The following is a 26,542-nucleotide window of genomic DNA, read 5'->3' on the forward strand; positions in this document are numbered from 1 at the left end:
TGCTGTTACTGTGTGTCTCTCAAATAAGATATTTGTATTCAGCTCACAAATGAATTACTAGGCAGTAAACATCCGAAGTTTGTGGTTGCTTAAACCTCAACAACAACAAAAAATGGGCAAAAATACCTGTGGGTGACCACACTCTTCAAGGTCCAAGACAAATCACAGGGTATTCTCAAGCAGGGTACAGAAGTCCACAGAGTTTATTGAGGCAGTTCCCCCCACACACCCTGCAACAGTATCATTAGGCCCCTTAGGCCTGTCCCAGGCAAGCACAGTACTCCTTCTTGTAGTAAAGCAAATAAATAGTTTCAAAAACAAACTCTGTAGTCCTGTGTGAAGTCTACCTTCTTCCAGAAACATTTCTACTAGACAGTCATCTTTTCCATTAATGCAGAAGTAGAGAGCTCACTAAGCCAGTCTGTGTCTGAGGGAGGAATTGCAGATTTCCATTTTGTCAAATTCACTCTTTTGGCCACTAAAATAGTTACGGCAATCCTTTTCTAATGTTAGCTAGTAATACCAACTCATCCAGCACCCCTAAAATACACAGGCTTGGAGAAAGAAAAATAGCAACATTTAAAGTTTTCAAAAGAGCACTGAATATAGTGTTCCAGAACACATGCATTTTTGACAGGTATAGAAGATGTGTGAAAGGTTGGCATGGGGCTGTTTGCACCTCCAGCATTCACTGCCTGTTGCTAATCAGGCCTTAATGTTCTGAGCTTGAAGTATCTTTCACATTAAGCCAGATATCCTGCCAGGTTTCTGTTGAGATAGTAAGGCCAAGATTTTTCCCATTTTTCTTTGAAACTGAGATTGAGAGGGTAATGCCAAGCATTAAGCCACCTATGAGTAATTCCTACAAAGTAACTTGTATTTCCATATTTCTTAACATGTTATTCTTGAGGTGAGAGTTGAAGCAGACCAATTGTCCCCTATCCTTGCATGAATCCTTGAGCATAGCCCCTGAAAGAAGGAATTGTGAGATAACAGTAGCTGATATTTGTTGTATATGTAAATCGAAGGAGGCCAGTTTATCATCTTGGATTATGTCTTAAGCATGGAGTTGGCCTCGATCCTAAGACACAGGTTATCCCATAGTGGTACAAGAAGCAAATTAGTAAGATTGGATGTGATAATCATTTTAACACATTGCAGGATTCCCCGTGTAGCTGTAAAGATTGGATTTTCCCGTAAGGGTTTCAGTAGCCTCTTAAAGTATATAAAAGGGAACCATGTGGCATAGCTAAGCTTTTTTTAATCTCAAACCAGGCTAATGTTTGTATAGAACTACTGAAGGGAAACCATCCTACAATATGACACATCATAGAGATCCAGATCTGGCAACCCCATACCTCCAGTTTCCCAGGATTTTTAAAGTGTCTTGTGTGACAAGCATGGCTGTTTTTTTTAATCTCATATAAATAGGCTTTTCATGCAATTTATACAAGCACAGAGCAAGGGAGAGAGCTTGAAAGGCAATAGGTGAATGATATAAGTCATCCTGGGACAGATCTTCATTTTGGCTATTTCTGTTCTCCCCAGTAAGGATAGAGGGGGGGATGCTTCCTCTCCACATCCTTGGAAATTTCTTTTAATCTATAGTCCATATTTATAGAAACAATTTTGGGAAGATCAGGACAAATTTTAAATAAATAAGCTAATTCCTTGTTTATTTGAAATAGAAAATGTTGAAACTGAGAAGGATCTGGTCTTTGGAATAAATCACAAGCAGTTGATATAGCCAAGTTAATATGAAAACCAGAGATCTTTCAAAAAACATCAACTGCATTCAATAATGATGGGATTGATGAGGATGGATTCTTCCCAAAGATGTCATCAGCGTATAAACTGATTTTGTATTGTTTCCAGTTTAGAGTCATACCTTCAATGGCTGAATGCTGTGATGTGTATACTTTGCCAGTGGCTCAAGAGTGAGATGAGAAAGAAGAGGTGAGAGGAGACAGCCCTGTCGTGTCTCTTGACTAGAATCAAATTGGTTGTCTGATTTATATAAGGCTTGATAGAATTGCTTAAATTGATTATTTATATCTATTGGTTCAAGGATGGCACGAGAGTCTTCTTGTAATAATAAGAAAAAAATAATGTTGTTGGCTAGTTCCAGCTTGCGCAAGTAGTTTACCTGCTTTATCTCCCCATTCATAATATCTTTGACCCTGTTGAGGGCAAATTCGATTTGGCTGGATAATCATTCATTATATTTATATTTGGCATTTATTAGAGAACTTAGGAGGTTTTCATTATTTCAGTCAGTCTTATGCCCTTCTCTGCAACTCATCTATTTTCTTATCCAGAGAGCTAGTAATTTGAGCCTCTCTCCTTTTGAGAGGCATACTTTATCCATTCATCCCTCACAGTAGCTTTTAGAGCTTCCTGAAAGATGGTATCTGAGGTAACTGAGTGCTTATTTTCTTTTCTGAAGTTAGAAATGACTGAATCAACTGTGGAACAAAATTTTGCATCTTTTAGTAGCAGAGCATTTAGCTTCCTCCGAGACTATTTTAATGATGTGTAACCAGCATCTATGGTAGATATTAAGGCTGTCAATTAATCACTGTTAACTCAAGCAATTATCTCAAATCAAATTACCTTGATAAAAAAATTAATCACAGTTAAACAATAATAGAATACCAATTGAAATTTATTATAAATATTTTTCGATGTTTTTCTACATTTTCAAATACCCAAAAGATAACTGATTTGCCTGTTGTTGTGCTTTGAGGACTCACAAGTCACAGGATATTTGACTGAAAAGCAATCAATGAAGGTCTCTTCAGGCCTGAAGGAAACAGGTACCAGAACACACCAGGCGATGGACAAAAATTTTAAATCCATGAGCACCATGATCAAGTAGACATGTGACATTCAAAACCAGCAGGGAGGAGACCCAGGCACCAAACACCCTGCACTGAAGTCAACATAATTGGCACTGAAGACATAGTATCATAGAACTGGAAGGGACCTCGAGAGTCATCTAGTCAAGTCCCTTGCACTCATGACAGAACTAAGTATTATCTAAACTATCCCTGACAGGTGTTTGTCTAACCTGCTCTTAAAAATCTCCAATGATGAAGATTCCACAACCTTCCTAGGCAATTTATTCCAGTGCTTAACCACCCTGACAGTTAGGAAGTTTTTTCTTAATATCCAACCTAAACGTCCCTTGCTGCAATTTAAGCCTATTGCTTCTTGTTCTATCCTCAGAGGTTAAGAAGAACAACTTTTTCTCCATCCTCCTTGTAACAACCTTTTATATACTTGAAAATTGTTATCATGTCCCCTCTGAGACTCCTCTTTTCCATCATCTGCTCGTAAGCCAACACTATTGGCATTGAAGCAGGTGCCAAGTCCAGCAGCAAGAGAGGCTGCCTTGAGAATTAAGTCAGAGACTGCAGGCAGAGCTCAATGCCTTTGCAGAGGGAAGACCACACATGGCCTCCAGGAAGAAAGCCACTAAGCCCCAAATGGAGTCGAGGGCTATTGACAAGGAGACACCTATCATCTCTTCACAGAGGGAAACTTCCCTACTGCTGACTGCACAAGTACTGATGTCAGCGTCAATATTGGCAGTGTCATTGTTGCCACCAGACGTGTCCCTGGAGGAATCCAGAAGGACCTCAGTTCTGACACAATTACTGGTACTGATGTGCAGACCCAGTGTACCTTTGCGCTGCCTCTAAAGGGAAATCTACTCCTCCTGTCTATCACAGTGGCACATGACGAGAAGCTGGATATGAGTCAACAATGTGCTCTTGTTGCCAAGAAGGCTAACGGCATTTTGGGCTGTATAAGTAGGGGCATTGCCAGCAGATCGAGGAACGTGATCATTCCCCTTTATTCGACATTGGTGAGGCCTCATCTGGAATACTGTGTCCAGTTTTGGTCCCCACACTACAAGAAGGATGTGGAAAAATTGGAAGGAGTCCAGCGGAGGGCAACAAAAATGATTAGGGGTCTGGAGCACATGACTTATGAGGAGAGGCTGAGGGAACTGGGATTGTTTAGTCTGCAGAAGAGAAGAATGAGGGGGGATTTGATAGCAGCCTTCAACTACCTGAAGGGGGGTTCCAAAGAGGATGGAGCTCGGCTGTTCTCAGTGGTGGCAGATGACAGAACAAGGAGCAATGGTCTCAAGTTGCAGTGGGGGAGGTCCAGGTTGGATATCAGGAAAAACTATTTCACTAGGAGGGTGGTGAAACATTGGAATGCATTACCTAGGGAGGTGGTGGAGTCTCCTTCCTTGGAGGTTTTTAAGGCCCGGCTTGACAAAGCCCTGGCTGGGATGATTTAGCTGGGAATTGGTCCTGCTTTGAGCAGGGGTTTGGACTAGATGACCTCTTGAGGTCCCTTCCAACTCTGATATTCTATGATTCTATGATTCTATTGATTCTATGTTCTTGCCTCCTTCCAGTAGAGAACCCTCTTTCCTGAGATCCATGGGTGAGACCACAGAAAGAACCAAGTGGCTTTCCTTACAGACCTCAGCCATAACCACACTGGAAATGACACTGGACTAGCCAGTGCCAGACCAGCCAGCCATATCCATATAGCATGCCATCATGACTTCATTGGGCTTAGTCGAATCTACCCCCACACACTTCCAGGAGTCAATCTCCATTCCATTCTAGAACGAAGCAGAGATTGTACTCACAAATGGCATCCCTAGCTAGACCACTGACACTGGGCAGAAGAGAATGCCAAGAATTGTCAGATATGGGACCTGAGGAGAAACAGCAATAACATCCTGCCTCACCATCCAAGGACTTTTACTGTTCATCACCCGATGAAGCAGTGACTCTATCAGTGCCAGTTGACTTCCTGTCATTTCAAAAATTACTTTATAAGAATCGCAGATACCAGAAATATACATGTCTGTCATACAAGAAAAATCTCATCAGTTGTTTGACATGCTGGCAACTTCAGGCCCAGCTAGAATTGCCCTTCCAATAAATGAAGGACTGCTAAAGGTCCTGGGCAAACACCTGCCACGACTATGATCCTAGGAACACCACAGTGCCAGATGGCAAGGGGTTCCCTGATATGTAACCATAAAACTCAGTTGGCCTGACCAGCTCACTGCAACTTGCATGCTGTTGTCATAATATTTAAAACATGTCTTGGAATATCATTGAAAACTAAGAACATGATGGCCACTAATATTACTATGAAATCTATGTAACAATGCTACATGTGAAATTATGGATACTTACTGATTTTATGTTCTGAAGTCTGCAAAAGGAGGCAAAACATTTTTCCAGACTAAGGAGAAAGGCAAACACCACTTTGTCTCAATTGCAAATTGAACTAGGCATGATCAGGGACTGGGACAATAGGCTACTTATTTGCATCAGAGATTGTAGGAAAATCATTTGCATTGGGGAAAAAAAAAATCACAGGAGACTGCAAAGTTAGCATGGTGTCAGCTCCCTGGTGGACATACAAAGCTAAACCCCCAGGATAGCTTTCTTACTTTGAAGACAAAGAAACTTTGGGGATAAAGGAATTGCTGAAAGCCTCTGGGATATCCATCACCTGGGAGAACAAAGAAGCCAGTGCTTTGTATCTAAGCTGGGTCATCCTGCTAAACAACTTGGAGAATGTGACAACTTGGTGTGAGTAAGAAACTATGTTAGGCAAAACTGGATCTTGCTAGAATCAAGTTCTAGACACTAGAAAGCATGTTGTTATTGTTGTGCGTGTAATCCTTTCATATCTTGTTCACTCTTGCTTGAAATCACTTAATTCTATGCTCTTTGTTACTAAATTTATTCTTAGTTTTACTACAAACCATCTCAGTGCTGTGTATTAAGGCGGAGTGTATCACCCCAGTTATTCTAACAAACTGTTGTATGTACTGGCTCTTTGGATGGAGTGAACTTGGTGTTACCTCCGCGAGTGTCTGTTAGAAGGACTGGACTCTGCAGTGGAGATTATTTTGGGGAGACTCGGGACTGGAAGTGTTGTTGGCGTCACTCTGTGAAGAGTAAGTGGACTAGTGAGATCATTGTGCTGTGAGCATTCCACTGGAGTGAGCGCTCTGGGACAAAGCTGCACAGCACATTTTAGGGCAGGTGGTAACAGAACCCCTTACTACTCTGAGTGAACCCGCAAACCATCATAACCATCCACCACAAAACGGTTGAAGAAGAGGTACCAAGTCACTCAAACAAGGGTCTGAGTACTTCTGTGCCTACCCCAGCCCAAACTCCTCAGCCATGTCAGCAGTGCAGGAGAGATCCAAGTCCAACAAAATCACCCCAAAGGATAAGGGCCCAGAAAGCTTGATTATTCATGAGGATTATTCATGAGGATATCGTATTCCTCTACCTCCCTTCAGCTACAGGTGGAAAATTATCAGGCCCATCTGGCTTTTTTTTTTCTTTCTTTCTTTTTTCTTTTTTTTTTTTTTTTTGCGCCTGGGAGAGGGTGACACACTTTCAGTTAATACTCCCACCTGATAACAGCCAAAAGCTCAAAGAGAGAATCAGAAAGGGACAGTTAGTAGCCAAAATGCTCCACAATGCTTCAGACACCGTGGCCAGATCCATGGCGGAGATGACGTAAAGAGCTTCCTGGCTTCAGACATCAGGTATTCCCAGAGAAGTGCAAGCCCTTTGAAGGCATGGACCAATTCAGCGAGCACAGAGATAGCCTTAGTCTTTAAGCAGCGTACAGGTTATCTTCAGTTGTGCCAAGTTTATGGTGGCTCAACTAGCAGAGGCCCTCTTAGGCAGACTGGACATCTGGCTATTTTAGAAGTTTTCAGGACCTCCTCTAGTTCCTTCAATGTCTGATGGTGGTGAGGGGATGAGGCCAGTGGGGCTGCCAAGTGGAAGAGGGCAGCTGCCAGATGGGGCTCCGAGGAGCAGGCTGCCAGGGAAGTGTTCCTGCCTTCTCCCCAGCTGCTCCCCACCCATGGCACAGGTAAGATTGTGGCAATGGCTCAGAGCTTCTCCTGGTGGCACTGCCAGCACTGGTGGGACTTCAGCCCCACATAGGCTCTGCTGCTTGGGCAGCTCCTGGCCTCTGCTCCAGATGCCACTTCAATGACAAGGAGCTAATCTGAAAAGGTGTGGGGGGCAGACTGGGGGATGTGGGGTTTGCTGGGAACCAGACAGGAGGTGCAGACTGGGATGGCAGAGTGTAGGGGACCAAGCAGGGGGTGCCTGGGTCTCATTCTGGTTGAGCTGAGCAGCTCCAGGGGACGGGTTGCAGGGGGCACCCAGCCCTGGGCAGGGGATGCAGAGGCCAGGGGAGGGTTGAGGAGGAAGAATGGGGAGAAGGTCCCCAGCCCCAGGGGTAAAGTGGGAGGTTAGAGGATGAGTAAGCTGGTGAGGGGGGCCTTGACCTATTCTTGGATCAGGGCCCTCCAGGGCTTTGTTACAGGACTGAGTGGAATCAAAATTCCTTAAGGGCCTCCTGCATACTTGCCCACCTGTTAGAGAACTTACTCAACATTATTGTCCTAAAATTCATAGAACCTCCTTTTAGGCAGCTGTTGGATTGCCCAGCATATCATCCTACCCTCAAGAGGGTTTTTCTGGTTGCTCTCTCCATGGCACTGAGGGTCAGTGAGTTTGAAGCCTTCGTGGCTTAGACTTCTCACACATCCTTTCATAGGGACAAGGCAGTGCTCAGACCACACCCTACATCCTGGTGGTCTCAGACTTTCACCTAAAATCAGTCAACTTACTGGCCTTCTTCCCCAAACCACACTCAATACAGGAAGAAAAGAAGCTAACATGCTTTGGGCATTTCAAGAGCCTATTATGTTAACAAGACCACACCTTTTAGACTATCTCTCCAGCTCTTTGTGGCCATATCTGGCTCATTGAAAGGTCAAGTCAGAATCCCTGAACATGTACTGTGTTGTATATCTGCCATCTATCAGATAGCTGGCAAGACCTCTCCCTCTGAATATCAAGGCACAACCCGACAGCATCTTCAGCCTGCTTCAGAAATCTCTGAGATCTGCAAGGCAGCAACACGGAGTAACCCTCTGATATTTGTTCGACATCATTACCTTGACATGGCAACCAGCCATCTGATGCGAAGCTTGGGAAAGCCATTCTTTTATCATCATTTGATGAATGCAGCAGAAACTTCTCATTCCCACCCTCCTGAGTTCATACTGGTACGGATTGCCAGTCACCTACAGTGGGATCCACACTAGCATTTGAAGGAAGAATAGGTTCTTTGCCTATTGTGTGACTGGTTCTTTAAGATGTTGTAGTCTGTATGGATCCCACAACCTATTCTCTGTACAAAATCTTCAGCAACAAAGGCTTTGAATTGCAAAGGAACATGAGGAGGTACAGGGCTTGTGTTTGGCCCCAATGGACACTGCTATTCAAAAGACTCCTATTTTGAGCACACAAGGGGCATGTGCAGTTACAGTGAGTTCCACACTGACTACATCTCGAAGAAGCACAATTACTGTCGTGTGAGTAACCATTTTTTAGTTTTCCTTCTGATCCTGAAAAAAAAACACACACCACTATCTATGCCTCAGCTGCTGCCACATATGTGGTTATAGAAAACAACAAAATAACTCTTCTAGCCTCATTTTCATCAAATCTAGTGTTTATTTTGTTTACAGTCAAAGGCATACACATGTCTGGAACGTAATGGCACTGTGATTTTCGTGGTCTTTATCAGAATATTCCAAACACCCTTGATGTGAAGGCTTTTTTGCTGGAAATCTTACAAGAATAGACGTTTCATGAGATTTCTGATCTTTTTAAATTCTGATTGGGTTGGAAATATTTGATGACAGCCTTTTCATGTTGCTTAGTCACTTATCAATCTGCTCCCAGTAGTGGTGCAGAAGCATGTAAAATGACAATATTTTAAAAACTAACACAGAAACTTTCTAAGCTCAGAAAAAGTTTGATTGGATTTTCTCTTCAGGCAGATGTTGGTGTCATTTGACCCAAACTGGTTCAACTACCCTGGCTTAATGGAGAGGTCGTTCACAAAATTCTTAGGTAGCCTGTATTAGTTGGTTTATTTTTGTACTGACCTTTTTTTAAACCTGCTCTGAAACTGTCTCTAAAGCCAGATTTCCTGGTTACAGAAAAATGTCAATAAGATCTAGAAAACAAATAAAAAAACAAAGCCTGTGGCACACTTGAAATGGGAGATGACTGTTCCTTTCTCCAGCCCCAATTTAGAATAAAGTTGTAGATCTATTCGGAGGGCAAGCTGATTAATATCACATATTTCCAAAGGCACAGTTTGTCATAATTGATAAAATCAGTGTTGCATTTAGACTAGAAAAAATCTGAAAGCGTTTTATTCCAATTTTCTAGAGAATGCTAGTTTGTGCCTCACATAGTATCAGACAGACGTAAAAGGGAAGAAGTTTGACCTCACAGCACACATCCAGTCTCATCATCCAAAGAGACAAACGAGAAGAAAATGCCTTTTTGTTGCTGATTATCATTCATTATCCCTTATATTTCCATTACATTGTTCTCATGTGTTGGTGTCTCAGTGCATTGATAAGATGATAATCTTTATACCATGAGCTAATAGTCCTATTTGGAAAAGTTTAAAAACAAGTTCTTAAAATGGACTTTAAGAAATGTCTTAGAAAAATAGATAATTTACACATTAAGCCATTAAGGAAATTGAGGGACACAGTCTCTTTTGATGGTTATGGAAATATTGTGTGGGCACAAATAAAGAATAACATTGGGAAAGTGAATTACAATGATATCAATTGTTTTATGAAAATGATTCACTCAGCTATTATTTTTTTTTAAGCCTAGTCTCAAGCTATGATAATGGTTAGGCTTCTGGTGTTCTGAGACCACTCTGCTGATCATGCTGACTAATATTGTCTCAGTTTCCTTGTACTCTCAGCCTCTCTGTTGTTTCTTGTCTTGTACTTAGATTGTCAGTGCCTCATGACGGGGACCATGTTTCTGACAGGAGGGCTCCTATGCAGACCCAACCACAAGTTAAAGCTGCCAACCTCTGATGAACTCCAGAGGTAGAGCTGTGCTCCCATGAGGCAAATCTTGCTAGGAGACCACAAAACGCTTTTTGGCTCAGAGATGTGAATTACACAAGTGCTAGTAGGTGTGAGGTTAGCCCTGTGAGTTCACTCTTTGCCAAATTAAGGTTGAGTTAGCAGCAGAAGATTGGCTGTAATTAAGTTGCCCATTGTGTTATAATTTGGCGATTTACCAAACATCTGCTAAGAACTTTGAAACCACCACAACGATTTTGCTTATGACCTAAACCACAATTTGACTCAAGTCTCTGAATAGCAAGTCTAGGCAGCCTCTCAGAGAGCAGAACTCTTTCCAAGACAGTTCTCAGTTGTAGGAGAACTAAAACAGCTGCCCTAATTTCTCCCATTGCTCTGAGGAGCACCCATTTTTCTCTACATTCCCACTCACTTTGAAGCCCAGCCTAGCAGTCATCTTTCTATTTGGAAAAGATTTGAGGTGCTCCCTGAAGAGCCCATTAGTCAGCAAGATGGATCACTGTATTGAGGCAACATGGGACAGCCCTGTTTCCTGAGGGGCCTGGGTGTGTTGCAACTTACTTCTAAAGCATTCCTAACTCCTACCAGATCACAGAGCAAGAAAGAGACGTCTGGCTACTGTGACCACTCATTGATGGAAACACAGGCCACTACTGTTACCTTGTCCTTCCATAGAATCATAGAATATCAGGGTTGGAAGGGACCTCAGGAGGTCATCTAGTCCAACCCTCTGCTCAAAGCAGGACCAATTCCCAACTAAATCATCCCAGCCAGGATGTCAAGCCGGCCCTTAAAAACCTCCAAGGAAGGAGATTCCACCACCTCCCTAAGTAATGCATTCCAGTGCTTCACCACCCTCCTAGTGAAATAGTGTTTCCTAATATCCAACCTAGACCTCCCGCACTGCAACTTGAGACTATTGCTCCTTGTTCTGTCATCTGCCACCACTGAGAACAGCCAAGCTCCATCCTCTTTGGAACCCCCCTTCAGGTAGTTGAAAGCAGCTATCAAATCCCCCCCCCCCCCTCATTCTTCTCTTCTGGAGACTAAACAATCCCAGTTCCCTCAGCCTCTCCTCATAAGTCATAAGTCACCCTAATCATTTTTGTTGCCCTCCGCTGGACTCTTTCCAATATTTCCACATCCTTCTTGTAGTGTGGGGCCCAAAAATGGACACAGTATTCCAGATGAGGCCTCACCAATGTCGAATAAAGGGGAATGATCACGTTCCTCGATCTGCTGGCAATGCCCCTACTTATACAGCCCAAAATGCTGTTAGCCTTCTTGGCAACAAGAGCACACTGTTGACTCGTATCCAGTTTCTCGTCCACTGTGACCCCTAGGTCCTTTTCTGCAGAACTGTTACCTAGCCATTTGGTCCCTAGTCTGTGGCAGTGCATAGGATTCTTCTGTCCTAAGTGCAGGACTCTGCACTTGTCCTTGTTGAACCTCATCAGGTTTTTTTTGGCCCAATCCTAAGTACAATTTGTCTAGGTCCCTCTGTATCCGATCCCTACCCTCTAGTGTATCTACCACTCCTCCCAGTTTAGTGTCATCTGCAAACTTGCTGAGAGTGCAGTCCACACCATCCTCCAGATCATTAATAAAGATATTAAACAAAACTGGCCCCAGGACCGACCCTTGGGGCACTCCACTTGAAACCGGCTGCCCCATTTGTTTAGTTTATTTTATCTGTCACACATTTTCTACATCTTAGATTGGGAGAACTGTTTTCCAGTTATCAGTTTGTATAGAGCCTGTTTAGAGTCCTTAGGCAGTGCAGAAATAAAAATGATTATTTCGTTATGATAATAATAATAGGACTAGAGTCAGACCTTGTCTCTTGTATGGCAGCAGGGAACAATATCATGTAGCCAAAGCACAAAGCCACAGTCTGTTTTAAGTAAATTTCTTAGTATAAAATAGCAATGTTGTAAAATGTTGTTGTAAAATGATATTTTAAGGCTATAAAATATTAGGTTGAAAGTAACAGTTAAGGCCCCAATTCAGCAGGGAATGTAGGCTCAGACATAACTATTTAAGTTCATGAGTAGTCCCATTGGCTTCACTGGTACTTAAAGTCATTTAGGCATGTGCTTAATTAAGTACCATGTAGTGAATAGGCCCTATGTAGCCTGCAAATATAATAAGATAATGTATCAATATTTCAGAAAGGGGATCAGAAAAACATAGAAAATGAACTAGCGTTTTTAATAGTCTTGGACATGTTTTCCAAAAAATTTGAAATACATTTTCCACTTTAATAATTTTGTATAAGCTATAAAAATTGGATATGTGTTCAAAAGAATTTTAAAATTTTTCTAGTTTCAAAGAAAAGAGAAATCTGTGTTCATTGAGTAAGGGATCAAAAAGGAAAAGTTTTGGAACCATTTTATTATTCATATAATTTTGGTGGATGCATGTTAATTTTCCCCCCTGTCTTAAACAAACTTGGCACTAAATAAAACATTATTGGCTATATTTAGCCCTAGTGTGACTCCCCTGATGTCTGGAGAGTTACACTATAGATGAATTTGGTCCTATAGGCTAATTTAATCAGTGATATAAATGGTGATAGAAATTACACATTGAGTGGAAGCTAGTCAGAAATCCTGTTTAAGCGATAAAGTAATTAACCTAAGCACCAGCCAACCATGACATAAGTGAGCATTGACATAAAAAAAGTTGCACCCTTTTATACCAAGATTGAGTTTTACCCTAATTTGCAGCAGTTTGGGATTCCTTGCTTTGTCAAAAGGCATTTCAATCCATCTAGTCAAGTAGAAGTCAGAAGAAGGGCAGGGTTGTGGTTAGAAAATAGTACAATTGGTTAAAAGCAGTTCTGCAGAGGTGCAGGATGACAAAAGTGACCAGTAGGAACACGCGTCAGGAGACCAAGTCACAGGTGGTCATGTCTAGTGGTCAGAGCCAAAGTCAAAACCAAATCCAAGGGTCAAGACAAAGTCAGAACCAGCAACCAAGGCCAAGGTTCAGAACTGTAGTCAGAGTCCAAATGCCAGAGCCAAGGGTAAAGACTGAGTCAGAGCCAGGAATCAGAGCCAAGGGTGAGAAATGAATTACCAGGAGTCAGGGAAACCAGGGCTGGTTCCAAGGCAGTAGCAAGGCTGGAACTGGACTGGAATACAGCCAAGTGCAGGGCAGGGTCCAGGCTTGAAGCAGGGCAGGAATAGGACTTGGAGTGAGGCAAGCACATGGAGGCAGAGAAGCTGCAGACAGGGGCATTGAGTAGCCACAAAACCTCTACAGTTGCTGGCCTTAAGGGCAAGCCACCTGACTGCCTGAGCCAATCATGGCTTTGCTGTGGCCCAGTTGCATTGACTGACAGCCTGACAACTGAGCAGGCAGAGCTGTGGGCGCTCATTTCTGACAGCAAGTAAAACAGATTATTGTTATTAACATCTCTAATGCACACACCATTGAAAACAGGCCCACATCTCCACTTCACCTATGCCAGGGCAGACATCTCCAGCACTCAGCGGCACCACTTAGGCCCCCTCCTCCAGGGTTCTTGGACCAAACAGCATTTCAGTATTGAAAATACATTTAAGTATTATAAACCTCTATTAATGTTTAAGCCTATGGTATAAGTGGCTAAACCTTGATTGTTCTGGTAATAAAATCTGGGTTTTGTACCCTACAGTTAGGCTGAGGGGCATAAAGCTGCTCACATAAGAGGGAACTTTGTAAAATTGGCCCTGATCTAATAACGTGTTTAAGCATGTGCTTAAATTTAAGGACAAGGGACTATTAATGTGCTTAAAGGTCGATACATGTTTAAATGCTTTGCTGGATTAGGGTCCTTTTTGTAATCTCCGGGCAAGGAGCTGTCAGTTTACTTGTCTGTAAATTTCATTCTTGTTGCACTGTATAAATACTATAATGTGAAGATGAGATACAACAGTCTACCCTCCATTTCCTTAAGCATTGTGTTCTATAGTTTAAAATTCAAGCATTATAAAGAACAATGTCTACACTGTATATTCCTTCTGTCAACTAGTGATACACTCTGAAACAGGGCCGGCTCCAGGCACCAGCTTGCCAAGCAGGTGCTTGGGGTGGCCACTCCGGAGAGGGGTGGCACTGTCCAACTATTCGGAGGCAATTTGGCGGACGGTCCCTCACTCCCGCTCGGAGCCAAGGACCTCCCGCCGAATTGCCACCGCAGATCGGGATCGCAGCTTTTTTTTTTTTTTTTTTTTTGCGCCGTTTGGGGCGGCAAAAACCCTGGAGCCAGCCCTGCTCTGAAACAACCATTGTTATACTTCTGGTTTCTCGTTTGTAGAATATATAAAAAAGAGCTGCTTGAAAAGTGGTATTCTTCCCACCCACCCACCCCCCTTGGAAAATTTTTAGTTTAAACTGAAAATCCAAAAACTTTTTGACTGAAATAAAAGAAAAGAAAAAACCTTTTCTGTTTTTTGGGGCACTTGGGGTGGTTTGTTTTTTTGTTTTGTTTTTGTTTTTTGTTTTTTACACAAAGTTGAAATTTTGCAGAGAGAGCAAACATTTTCCATGGACATTTTTTATGTTCCTCCCTGCCCCCCCCCCCCCCAATCACCACCAGTTTTCCATTAAAAAACAGTTTTGACAAAAAAAATTGACCAATCCTAAGACCTCTCTCTCTCTCTCATCACAATTATTTTAACACTATTTTGTTACTGAGAAGAATCTCAAACACACCTAATATATTAAATCATGGATCTTTTTCATGGGCTGTTGTGTATAAGCTGTGGTAATAGGCTACATAAGTGTTCTTTATTTGAACCCTACTTAGGGCTTGATACTGTGAGGGCTAAGCACCCAGGGAAGGATGGTGAGGGATCTCAACACTCACTGATGTCAACTAGAGTTAAGGTTACACAGCACCTGACAGGCCCTATTTGACTTCGGTTAGAAATAGTGATGAGTTTGTCTGTACAGTGATACATTATTCAAGAGTCCAGACAGAGCATTTTCATATCCATATTTCACAAGGTCCAGAAGAGGGAAAATAAACAGAACAAAATTTATGAAACAAAATGAAAAATGCAAAAAAATGTTTAGAAATGATCATTTTAAATTAAAAATAAAATGAAAAAGACCAGAATTTTCTAACCGAGGTGACTTACTCTTCAGGTGAATGCATCGCGACAAGAAACCAAGCTGACAGAGGAATGTGACCTGCTCATTGAAATAATCCAACAGAGACGACAAATTATTGGAACCAAAATAAAGGAAGGGAAGGTAAGAGCTCCTTCCCCGATAGTTCAAATGGGTCAGCAGTGTTTCTTCATGCTCTGTAACTTCCGTGATTTCTTGACTTAATGTGCTATTAATACACACTTACAAGAATCCTTGGATACTCCTTGCCATCTGTGACTTTTAGGTGAACGGAGATGTTGTCTGTTGTCTGCATAGGGTAAACATTCAGTCATTGCTTAAAACTTATTCAGTGTTATTTAGTGTTAATCTAATCTTATGCAATTTTGGTGTTTAAGGGGTTTTTTTGTGATATAATATGATTTTTAAAAATCAAATAATTTATATAATATTTCCCAGCAGGGATGTGATTTCACTTAGCAAAATATATTAATAAAATGAGGGACTAAAAAAACTTTCACTTTATCAGAAATCTGAAGGCATTTGCCCATTGCAAGAATTTACTGTATCACAGAATTTGCTCTCCAGTCATCTGCATTAATATTTTATTCCGTAACAACCTAAATTATTTATTAAAGACATTTATACAAAATAACTCTACAGACAAGAGCAATTACTTTCAAGATAACACTTTTTTAAAGCCTGTAATGGGGAACTTAAACTTGGATTTTACAGAAAGTGGTATGAGATTTTTTACTATCTAAAAATATTGGGAATGTAAGTTCAATGCCATTGCTTTCCTAATAACTGCAGGACAGTGATTGTTAGTGTCAACCTAATGAATAAGGCAAATCTCAGATATACATTCAAGTTTAAAATTGATCTAGCTACCTGCTAAATTAAGGAACATCTTAGTTTTAGATCATTATTCTTGTTTCTTTTGGAGCATGGCATTTATTCTTTAGCTGCTAAAGTAGCTGGAAGAGTGAAACATAAAGTCTTCTTGTGTGGGAAAAGCTCAAACAAGGAATAAAGTCAAGGGCAGGTTAAATGGTTCACTTAGCTGTCAAGATATTCCAATTAACTTGAAATAAAAAAGGCTGTAGGCAAGGGCTGACTTCAACATGTTCGAAGACCATAGTTCCCATTCGTTATTTGACAGAGCTTGAAGTTCTTCATAATGTTAACAAAATACATCTCCCTTCAAGATGTAGTAAGCCAGCCTTCTGCATAATCTTCTTGTCTGTATTTCTGCGTACATTGAGACCAACCCTACTGCCATCAAAGTTCATGGCAAACTTCCTATTCATTGGGAGCTGCCCATTATGCATATAGATTTCATCTTTAAAAGATCCTACACCAGCTTCTGATCTCAATTACACCAATGAAAACTTGTAGATTTCATTAGTTACTTTGGATTTTGTCCAGTGTAACTAGGATCAGACTCTGCCCCATTCTTTTTTCTGTTTAAAAAAAAAATCAGACTTCTAATAACCCTGTAAATACTTGAAAAATATCTGGCTCCTTCCTAAAATCTGCATCACTTGCACGCTCTGGATTGTTTTGATGAGGCTCTTTATTACTGACAAAGTTGCTGCTGCTGATTTGTTTTTAAGAAATATTTTAAAACAAATATTAAAGACCTGTTTGTGCCCAGCCCCCTGCATGGGAATGTGAGGCCACAAGAAAGCCTCCAGAAACTAAGCACAATGGGAGTCCTTGCACAATACTGGAAAAGTTTCTACCTGTTTTCCAACAATGATGCAACAGCTATACCAGTACTACCAACTGGTATAGACAGGGGTCAGGGATTTTTATCAACATGCCATGAAAACCTGCCCAAAGCTGCTGGAAAACAAGTACAAAATGTTCTAGTTTAGGTCTACCCAAGGAGCCCAGAGATAGAGTTACCACCTATATCTGCTAGCCTCTGCTAATGGGTCAAGGCAGGTCCTGTCCCTCCCTCCTTCGCACTGAGCAGCGAAGCCATCGAACAGAGTGCATGTTGCACCCTCTTTATCATCAGCTATTCAAAGGAGATCTAGGAGGTACAATACTGCCAAACTCCCCTTTGGCCTGTGACTGTGGCTAGAGAGCTATGGACTCCAGACTGGAGCTCCAGCTGTTATAAGGATGAGGGCTCTGACATGGGACTGTAGCTATGTGCTACAGCTAGCCCTTAATGAACTGTTGTATACTTGTGTAATCACGTGAAGTGTACTTAACTGAATTAGGCATTTAAATGTCAAAAGATGAGATGTGTTAAGTATAGAGGACATTCCTGCAGTAGGGGAAGGGAGGTTCTTCCTTTCCAGATTTATCATCTATTGTTTATATAAAGAAGCTGAAAAATACTAGTTCAGACATTGGGCCTGCCAACCAGGAAAGTGTCCTCTGGTGCCTAAAGTGCATTGTGTAACATTTGTTCAGTTAATTACTTGGTTTGTTAATGAATACCACAGTAAAGAGTTGAACAAAACTTGCATGTTCAGGCAGTGAACGTGTCACTGCCTAGGGCAGTATATGCCGAAAACCTGTCTCTTCATGAACGCACACATAGAGCATGTCTTGCTCTGCACAGAACAATCATATGTACAGTATCTAAACAAATGGCTCCTTTCCTAGCTATCTACCTACCCTCGTACAGCATGTTCATGAGAAATGATCAATTAAATGAGGGCTGGATTGTGCCCCTTTCCTCACATGAGTTACCTACTGGCTTCAGTGGGACTCCTCTTGTGAGTAAGTGCTCACCAATGTAAGTAATGGTTGTGCAATCTAGTCCTTAATGTTTTGCGAGGGCGGGGAGATGCTGTTTGGTAGATTATATCAATAGTGAATTATGCTGAAAGTATATTATGATCTTTTTTTCTTTGAAGAGCAGGTAACAAATGTTTGTTTCATTCAAATACTCAACAATAGTAGCAGCCAACCACTGTGAATATGCTGTATCAGTAGATCACATTAGGAACCAGCCAGAACATTAACATCTTCACAATTTGTACGTTTCTGTAGCAAATTATTTTCATTCATTGCTTGTATTTTGTGGGAAAACATCAATGTTAAATATTTTCAGCCTTGTTCAAAACACTGACCTTGTCATAACTATAAAGGGAAGGGTAACAGCCCTCCTGTGTACAATACTATAAAATCCCTCCTGGCCAAAGACTCCAAAATCCTTTTACCTGTAAAGGGTTAAGAAGCTCAGGTAACCTGGCGGACACCTGACCCAAAGGACCAATAAGGGGACAAGATACTTTCAAATCTTGGTGGGGGGGAAGGATTTTGTTTGTGCTCTTTGTTTTGGTGGTGTTCGCTCTTGGGACTAAGAGGGACCAGACATCAGTCCAGGCTCTCCAAATCTTTTCTGAACAAGTCTCTCATATTTCAAACTTGTAAGGCAAGGCGTGGTAGTTTTATCTTTGTTTTCTCAGCTTGTAAATGTACCTTTTACTAGGGTGTTTACCTCTGTTTGCTGTAATTTTGAACTTAAGGCAGGGTGGGGTCCTCTGGGCTCTTTAAGTTTGATTACCCTGTAAAGTTATTTTCCATCCTGATTTTACAGAGATGATTTTTACCTTTTTCTTTAATTAAAAGCCTTCTTTTTAAGAACCTGATTGATTTTCCCTGTTTTTTAGATCCAAGGGGGTTGGATCTTGGAGTTGGTGGGAGAAAGGAGGGGGAATGGTTAATTTCTCCTTGTTTTAAGATCCAAGGGGTTTGTATTCACCAGGGAATTGGTGAAGAATCTCTCAAGGCTACCCAGGGAAGGGAATTAGCACATTGGGAGTGGTGGCAGCGGACCAGATCTAAGCTGTTAGTTAAGTTTAGAAGTTTTCATGCAGGCCCCCACATCTGTACCCTAAAGTTCAGAGTGAGGAAGGAGCCTTGACAGACCTTTTTTAAAAAATTTCCTAAAAGGAATATTTTATTTTTGCTTGTGGATTCAGTTGTCCTAAAACAAATTAATATGTACCCTCACCTCCACTCAGGATGCAGTCAATTATCTGGCAGCAGAACGAGCAACTACAATGTTTATTATTTAATTAATGAGACTCTTAGAGTTTGTGTTAACTTTAGTATACAATTATGATCTTTCTACTAATCCACTTAATCATTAATTTCCTGATTTTATACATAGCCAGGGCTTAATGTGCTTCTGAGGTCCAAAGTTATTACATTTCCTTCCTTTTTTCCCCTCCTGTTGGAACTATGTGGTGGTGGTGATGATGATTTTATAGAAATAGGAAGGATTCCCAGAGCTTTCAGGAATTAAGAGGCATCAGGAGCCAACATTGTCTCTAAAAGGCAGATTGATTGGTCCCCTCCCTAGCCTTCCAGCTAATGGTACTTTCCAGGACAATGTCATATCTTGTGTGGATCTCCTGACTGGCTACTTCCTTGCTTCGTATAGCAGAAGCACAGTAAATTCTCCTTTTATAGCTGTGCTTCTGAGTAGCCAAAGTCATTCCACACAACAGGTTAGGATCTGAACAAACATATAATAAAATAAAAAGGATGAACATTTATTTATTGTTAGTAAACATGAACCAACCCCCTTAGTCAAGTTTTGTTTTCAGGTCATTTTTGTGTATACCAATTTGGGACTAAACGAAAAGTAATGAATTTTGTAAACTGCTCTTAACACATTTTTCATCACTTCAAGGAAATGGTTATCAAAATACCTTTTAGTTATCATGTAAGCTGAAAGTGCCAGGAAATGACGTTCTTGCTGAAGGAAAATTGGCTAGCTGTGCTTGTTTTGGCTCCCCTCTGTTGTTTCCAGTGTGGAAAAAGTTGAGGTAGAAAGAACAAATCAGTCCTCTTGTAAAATAGCCCATAGCTTTTACTTGGCTGATGTGGCCTATGAGTAAAGCAGGTTGAAAAGAGGCTCTTTCTCCTCAGTTAACCCACTGATGTTAACACCCCATTTGCACTATGGCCATGAGCACAAAGTGTAAACGCTAATGTGATTTGTGAGCATGTGGATATGACTATTTTCTTATGTTTTTGTTCAAGGTGGTGAGACTGAGAAAACTGGCTCAGCAGATTGCAAACTGCAAACAGTGCATTGAACGCTCTACGTCTCTCATCTCTCAGGCCGAACAGTCTCTGAAGGAGAATGATCATGCGCGCTTCCTGCAGACGGCTAAAAATATCACTGAGAGGTAAAGGCATGGACTGCTAGGGAATTTCCTCCTGGCAGATGCAAGAGCTTACAGTTAGGGTGGTTGATTGGTTATGATTGCCCTCTTGTCTTGCTGTAGGTGCCTTCAAAGAATAAAGGGGGCTGAATTGCTTTATTCTACACTAATGAACATTGGTATTGCCTTGAAATGTCAAGGGCCTTTCTATAATATTGAATCAAATCATATATTAAAAGAGGAAAGAGACATGAGGATGGAACTGTTTTAGGTATTGTTTCATCATCCATAGATGAAGAAGGTGGCATAGTTATACATGGAGATTGATAAATACTAATTGGTAGTTTGGCTATAAATACAGTTCTAATTAGAGCTGGCCAGAAACTGTGATTCCCCGTTCTATGGGAAATTGCAAATTTAAAAGAAAAAAAAATCCGAAGTGGAAAGAAAAATGAACTTTCCTGAAGGATCGAAATTTCAAACTGTTTCTGAGGCTCCCTAAGCTGCCTAAAAACCCAGCAGCCCACCAGGTGAGGAACCAGGCAGCTTTCAGCCTGGGAGCCAGATAACTTGGGGAACCTGGAAACCAGCATTCCCAGGGCTTTTGAGCTGCTGAAGGCTGGGGAGCCTGGAAACCCAGGCTGCCAAGGAACAGGAAGCCTGTGAGCTCAGGAGCCAGGGCGCATAAGGCCTCAGGCTCCTGGCTTCCTATTCGCCTGCCAGCCATGCCACGAGAAGCGGAAGCCTGGGCTGCTGAAGAGCCACAAGCCTTGCAGACTGGGGTCCGGGGCAGCCAGCCAAGGAGCTTCGTGGGTGAGATGGCAGGAGATGAGACAGATTTTCAGTGGAACCCTGCCTGGATTCTGCTGGAATTTCATTAAAATCTACATGTTCCCATGAAAATGTCTAATTAGGTGTCGATTCTCTATTGAGATGGGGGGGAAGCAAAGTAGCTGTATCTATGATAATATGGAGTCTACAGTATAACGAAAAAAGAAGTGGAGCTCCTATTTGGAGCTTGTCTTTCTACTAATATTTACATCTTTGTCCAACTGTTTTTTGTTTTTTTGGGGGGGTATGGGGTCACTTTGTCTTCACATACAGCTAGTATAAGTGCTGGCCTAGTCTAAGTCATAAGGATCTGTGTTGTTATTTATTTTATTTTTTACTCTGCCTCTTTGAGACACCCTCTGCAGGTGACTGAAATCCCCAAACAACTCCTTTATCCCTCAGAGCTTTCTTTACTTCATCTCTGATATAAACCAGTGGCATACACTGGAGTGTTGGGCGTAGATTTGGAATGTCAGTTTATTCCTGAGTAAAAAATTAAGCCCAGATCCTACAAAGATTATTACATGTCCTTAACTTTACATATTCTGAGTTAGTCCTATTGACATCAATGGATCTACACACCATGTTTAAATTTTACCATGTGTAATAGAATTCTCAGCCATGGAACCTAAATTTGATTTAAGGAACAGAGGGTCCTGTGGCACCTTTAAGACTAACAGAAGTATTGGGAGCATAAGCTTTCGTGGGTAAGAACCTCACTTCTTCAGATGCAAGTACTTGCATCCAATACTTGGAAGCTTATGCTTCCAATACTTCTGTTAGTCTTAAAGGTGCCATAGGACCCTCTGTGGCTTTTTACAGATTCAGACTAACACGGCTACCCCTCTGATACTTAAATTTGATTTGGCTGTGTTAGACCCACTTTTGGTGTTTACTTTATAGATCAGTTTCTGTCATCTTTACTTATGGTGAATTGTATTTTACACCATGAGCAGTCCTTTTGAAGTTAATGGGACCACTCCTGTAGTAAAGTACAATTCAACATGAGTAAGGGTGTGGGAGTTTGTCTACTTCTCAATATTCTAGAGAATTAATCTTTGGGCAGAAATATTTGCAGATACAATACATTTTCAGTGAGTGTTAGAATATTCACAGAAAATCCATTTTGAACTCAAACATTAATAGATTTGCTCCAGACCCGTGATTGCAAGAGTTTCACTCATCTAGTCAGAGAACAGTAATAACACCATGTGATAGGTGTGTGCAGTCAAAATTAATCAATGCTTCTTGCATATTATAGACCTGTACCTATGACAAAATGTTCGTGAATAGAGCTGGTTGGAAATCCTATCACAAAACATTTTCATTGGAAAATGCCAGTTCATCAAACCTGAAATTACTTGTGAAATTTCACCAAATCATAGTCAATGTTCCAGTGGAACCCTGCCTGGTTCCCTGCCAGCTTGCCTGATTGGCTGCTGCGGAGACCCCTGATGCAGACTGCTCCAGGGCTGGGGACCCCAGGCTTCCAGGGTCCATGGCTCTGCGGCAGGCCCATCATGTAGACTGCTCCTGGGCTGGGGACCCAAAGGCTTCCAGACTCCCCTGTCAACTGAGTCCCTGTGTTGCTCAGTTTCTGAATAGACAATCCTGGAGCAAGCCAGCCTGGGAGTCTGGAATGCCTGGGGTCCCTGACTCCAGAGTAATCCACATGGCAGGCTGCCCTGGAACCACAGATCTTGGGAACCCTTGCAGCTGCTGAGTGAAATTGACATTCTTGTGAGTTTCACCACGGCTAATAGCTAATAGCAATAGCAAGAATGTCAGTTGTAGTCAGCAGCCGTCACTTTGGGGAGTATATTTTGTTTCAGAAACACCATGTGTCGGTGTTTCCAAAAGAAAATGTAGGGATGGGTTTCTGAATCAAAACAAAACCACATTTCAAAACGTTAAAATTTCTCATGAGCCAGAAATCTGAGTTTAGGCCAGCTCTACTTGTGAACGCTCTACGGACCAATGAATAATTTCAAATAAGAATAAATCCGAGAAAATCATAAACTGCTCAGACAATTTACAAAGTGGAGGAAGAGGCTAAATTTGTTCAATAAATTATTCACCACAAATGATTCTCTCAGCTCTAGTGATGTGTAAAACGTTGCTTGCTGCTAGAGTATGCATGTAGTCACCTCTACAGGGCCCTGAGCTCCAGTGGCTAAAACTGATTTCTTAAAGTTATGTACACTGCATTTTTTCATGCACATATTTCAAAGGGAATGCAGTATAAAATTCTTTGCTGTGGGCACAGTGGGAAACCATGCTTACCACAGGAGTTTTTAGTTAGTGGGTTATTCATCCTGTTAATGAAATCCACTTCCTTTACATAAAGCCTTAGTAATCAGATGCTATATGAGTGAAGTGCTGGAGGGAGAGCTGGGGGAAGTGAAATCTACTTCTGAACCAGAAGGCCGTAGGTCTACAGCATGCCATTTGCTCATTAGGTTGTGGGGCACAAAATTTACCTAAAATGGATGTCATTACATGCGTAATACCTCCATTAGTCCAGCCTGTGCGGGGCCATAGTAGAGACCTTTTCAGTATAGGGTGTGTGGAGACACCCAGGAGCAGTTGCTGTGTTCACAAATGCACCTCTGTCCTTCCCAGCAACCCCAGTGTGGGGATTCTGGTACAGAAGGCCAGGTACAAAAATTTTGACCAACCCTAATGTAATATAAGGTCCAAAAGAAACCAATAAGTCTTTTTTTCCTTTAGGGATAGAAACATTAAGGCCAGATTGTTATTGACCCTTTAGTGAAAATGGGGAAGAGTGCAAGAAACTTCCCCACTGTATTCCAACACTTACACGTGCAGTCCCTACAATAGACCTCATCCACACTGACATAATTACCTGAGTGTCAGCCACAGTCTTAACAGAACCAATGATGAAGATGATTAACTGCAATTATAGAACCGGAGAAACCTTATTCAGCAAAGTTTCAGAAAACCATTCTTAAAATCCTGGTGAGATGGATGATCTAACTCATTTTTAATCCTTCCCATTGTACTTTTCCAAAGACCATGTGAAGCAAAAGGGATTCGTGAAAATTAAAATTCTGAGGAATAGGAGGTCAGACTTTAATCTCTTGAGCCAGGTCTGCAGTGAAATTTTCTGTTTGGGGAAAAGGGTTCATCCGAGCAATGAAAATATTTTGATCTGTGCCTCATGAATGACAGACAAATGCAACTGATTGAAAGTTGTATAGCTGCCTCCAGATTGACACAATTAGTTGTTCCCTGCAGTAATAGCAGGAAGCTGAATCTGTTTGCTCAAACAGATGAGAATTCTCTCCTGAATTTTCTCTAAACATCACAATCCACTTACACTCCTGGTTCCCGCTGACATGTCTTTGAGATATCCGCCTGAAAAGTTCCAAATGCAGCATCTATCTTAGACCTAATTTTCCTGAAAAAACTCGTCTACAGATGCATGACATTTACTGGAAAAATAAATAAAATTTTTGATGTGAGCGAGGCAAGAAAGCATTTCAGGTTTGGAAAAACATTATTCTGCACGTTCATTTTACAACAAAAAGGCTAAGCATTTCAAGATAAAACATCCTGACGTCTGTTTGTTTAATTTTCACTCTGCACTTTTTGAAGCTAAAAATTATGTAACTTGTTTAACAACTGGGGGAGATGTGACAGTCTGAACTAAAACCACAATTTTTGAGACAGATGTGCGAAGGAATGCCTGGAGCAGGAAGCTGCTTAACAAGGCAGTGGTTGAGAGAGATACAGCATCTGTTCAGGGCTGTTTAATACACAGCAGACGCAAATAAAAATATTTCTAAGAAGAATTTTGTTCAACAGGAGAAGGAAAAAACCCTGCTTTTCCATTTTTTTTAAAACCTATTGATGTTTGATCATAATTTTGTTAACGTTGTAGAGTAAAAAAGTTCAACATAGCAAAATGGGAGGCAGCCATGTAATGGGCTGACCCTGCGGACTTTGCTTACAGAAGTAAGAACTACAGGATAGAGCACTAAATCAATGTTTTTTAAAATGGTTGTAAAAATGTGACAATTTTGGGTTGATGATTCTGATGATTAGGAGATGAATGTTAAAGCTACTGCATCCTTGTGTTTTTTCCATTATAGGGTCTCCATGGCTACTGCATCCTCCCAGGTGTTAATCCCTGAAATTAATCTCAATGATACTTTCGATACTTTTGCGCTTGATTTTACCAGGGAGAAAAAATTGCTGGAATGCCTCGATTATCTTACAGGTATTTTTTTAAACGATTAATTCACTTGTAAAATAGTATGGCCAGGATTGTCACTGTCCCATCCCCATTAGACTCCCTGCATGGATTATTCGTAACACAGGGGGAAGGGAAAGGAGTGAGGGACAAGAGTGAGGAGTAGGTGTAGTCTTGCCTCTGTCCCCTCCTCCCTGCCCAGTGCTCTGGCCAGCACAGTTAAGTGGACATGGAGGGGAAAATAAGTTGAGCCCAGTACATGATGTGCACTGATTCCCCCAACCCCACCCCACGTTGGAGCAATGGGGAAGTAGGGACTGAATCCTGGCTCAGAATCATAATTTGTTCCCTGTTCTACCCTTAGGCCAGTGCTGCTGGGCACTGCCTTGTGTTCAAGGCAGATTACTGTTGCTGTTCAAGGCAGTTTATCTGTATACTAGTAACCAGAAGCAATTCTAATAACCAGCACTAAGGAATCAGCAATGATAGAAGTCTTTGTGTATCAATACATACAGTACACTTCACCCATGAAGTAGCTGAAGGAGCTGACAGTGTTCAGGGTTGTATAATGCGTGGCAACTTTTTTCACTGCTATATGGGTTGATCCTACAGTTTTTACTTTCTCAAAGATTCCATCAAGTTAAATGGGAATTTTGCCTGAGTAAATCTGCAGGATTGGGCCCTTCCAAACAGATTGCGCAATCTACAATCACAGAATATTTAATCATTCACAAAGGAAAACAAATTGCTGAAATCAAGACTGTTCTCTTTTTGGTGCCAGAATTAGAACAATTCATTTCAGTTTAATTAATTGAAAACAGAAAAAACATGGCAGCGACTCTAATTTTGGACAGCCTATAAGCAGCCATCACTAACGAGAATGTGGAAATGAAAAACACACAGTATTGTTCAAAGAGCACTTAAAAATTTTGCCTCAGTTTTGATGGGATTTCACAAGGACATGCCATACGCCACCAGAGAAGGCACCCCAGTATTAATTCTGTCCCAGTTGGGATGCCAGCATGCAACTACCCCCTTCCTCAAATTCAACCTACAATAGACCAGACTTCTTCTTGTCCCTTCTGCACAGTTCTGTGAAATGACACACACTCAGGTTTGGGGGAACAACATAATAGGTCTGTTTAGCTAGACATTTTTAATCTAACATTTTCATTATTTGGCTATCCAGTCAAGAATGGCCTAGCTACCCATGTCTTTACCAGATTAGTC

At 41.4% G+C, this 26,542-nt stretch overlaps 1 protein-coding gene across 7 annotated transcripts in view; it reads left to right on the forward strand.

Moving 5' to 3' along the window:
* MID1 (midline 1) overlaps nucleotides 1-26,542 on the forward strand; it is a 335,146-nt gene that overhangs the window by 281,621 nt on the left and 26,983 nt on the right. For all 7 annotated transcript variants that reach the window (XM_054007902.1, XM_054007930.1, XM_054007946.1 and 4 more), the window contains 3 exons: nucleotides 15,158-15,265; nucleotides 20,141-20,289; nucleotides 25,212-25,339. In XM_054007902.1, the coding sequence (XP_053863877.1) occupies nucleotides 15,158-15,265; nucleotides 20,141-20,289; nucleotides 25,212-25,339 (385 nt within the window). The remainder of the gene's footprint in view (nucleotides 1-15,157; nucleotides 15,266-20,140; nucleotides 20,290-25,211; nucleotides 25,340-26,542) is intronic.

The sequence above is a fragment of the Malaclemys terrapin genome, chromosome 1, assembly GCF_027887155.1.
Source record: "Malaclemys terrapin pileata isolate rMalTer1 chromosome 1, rMalTer1.hap1, whole genome shotgun sequence".
NCBI lineage: Eukaryota > Metazoa > Chordata > Testudines > Emydidae > Malaclemys > Malaclemys terrapin.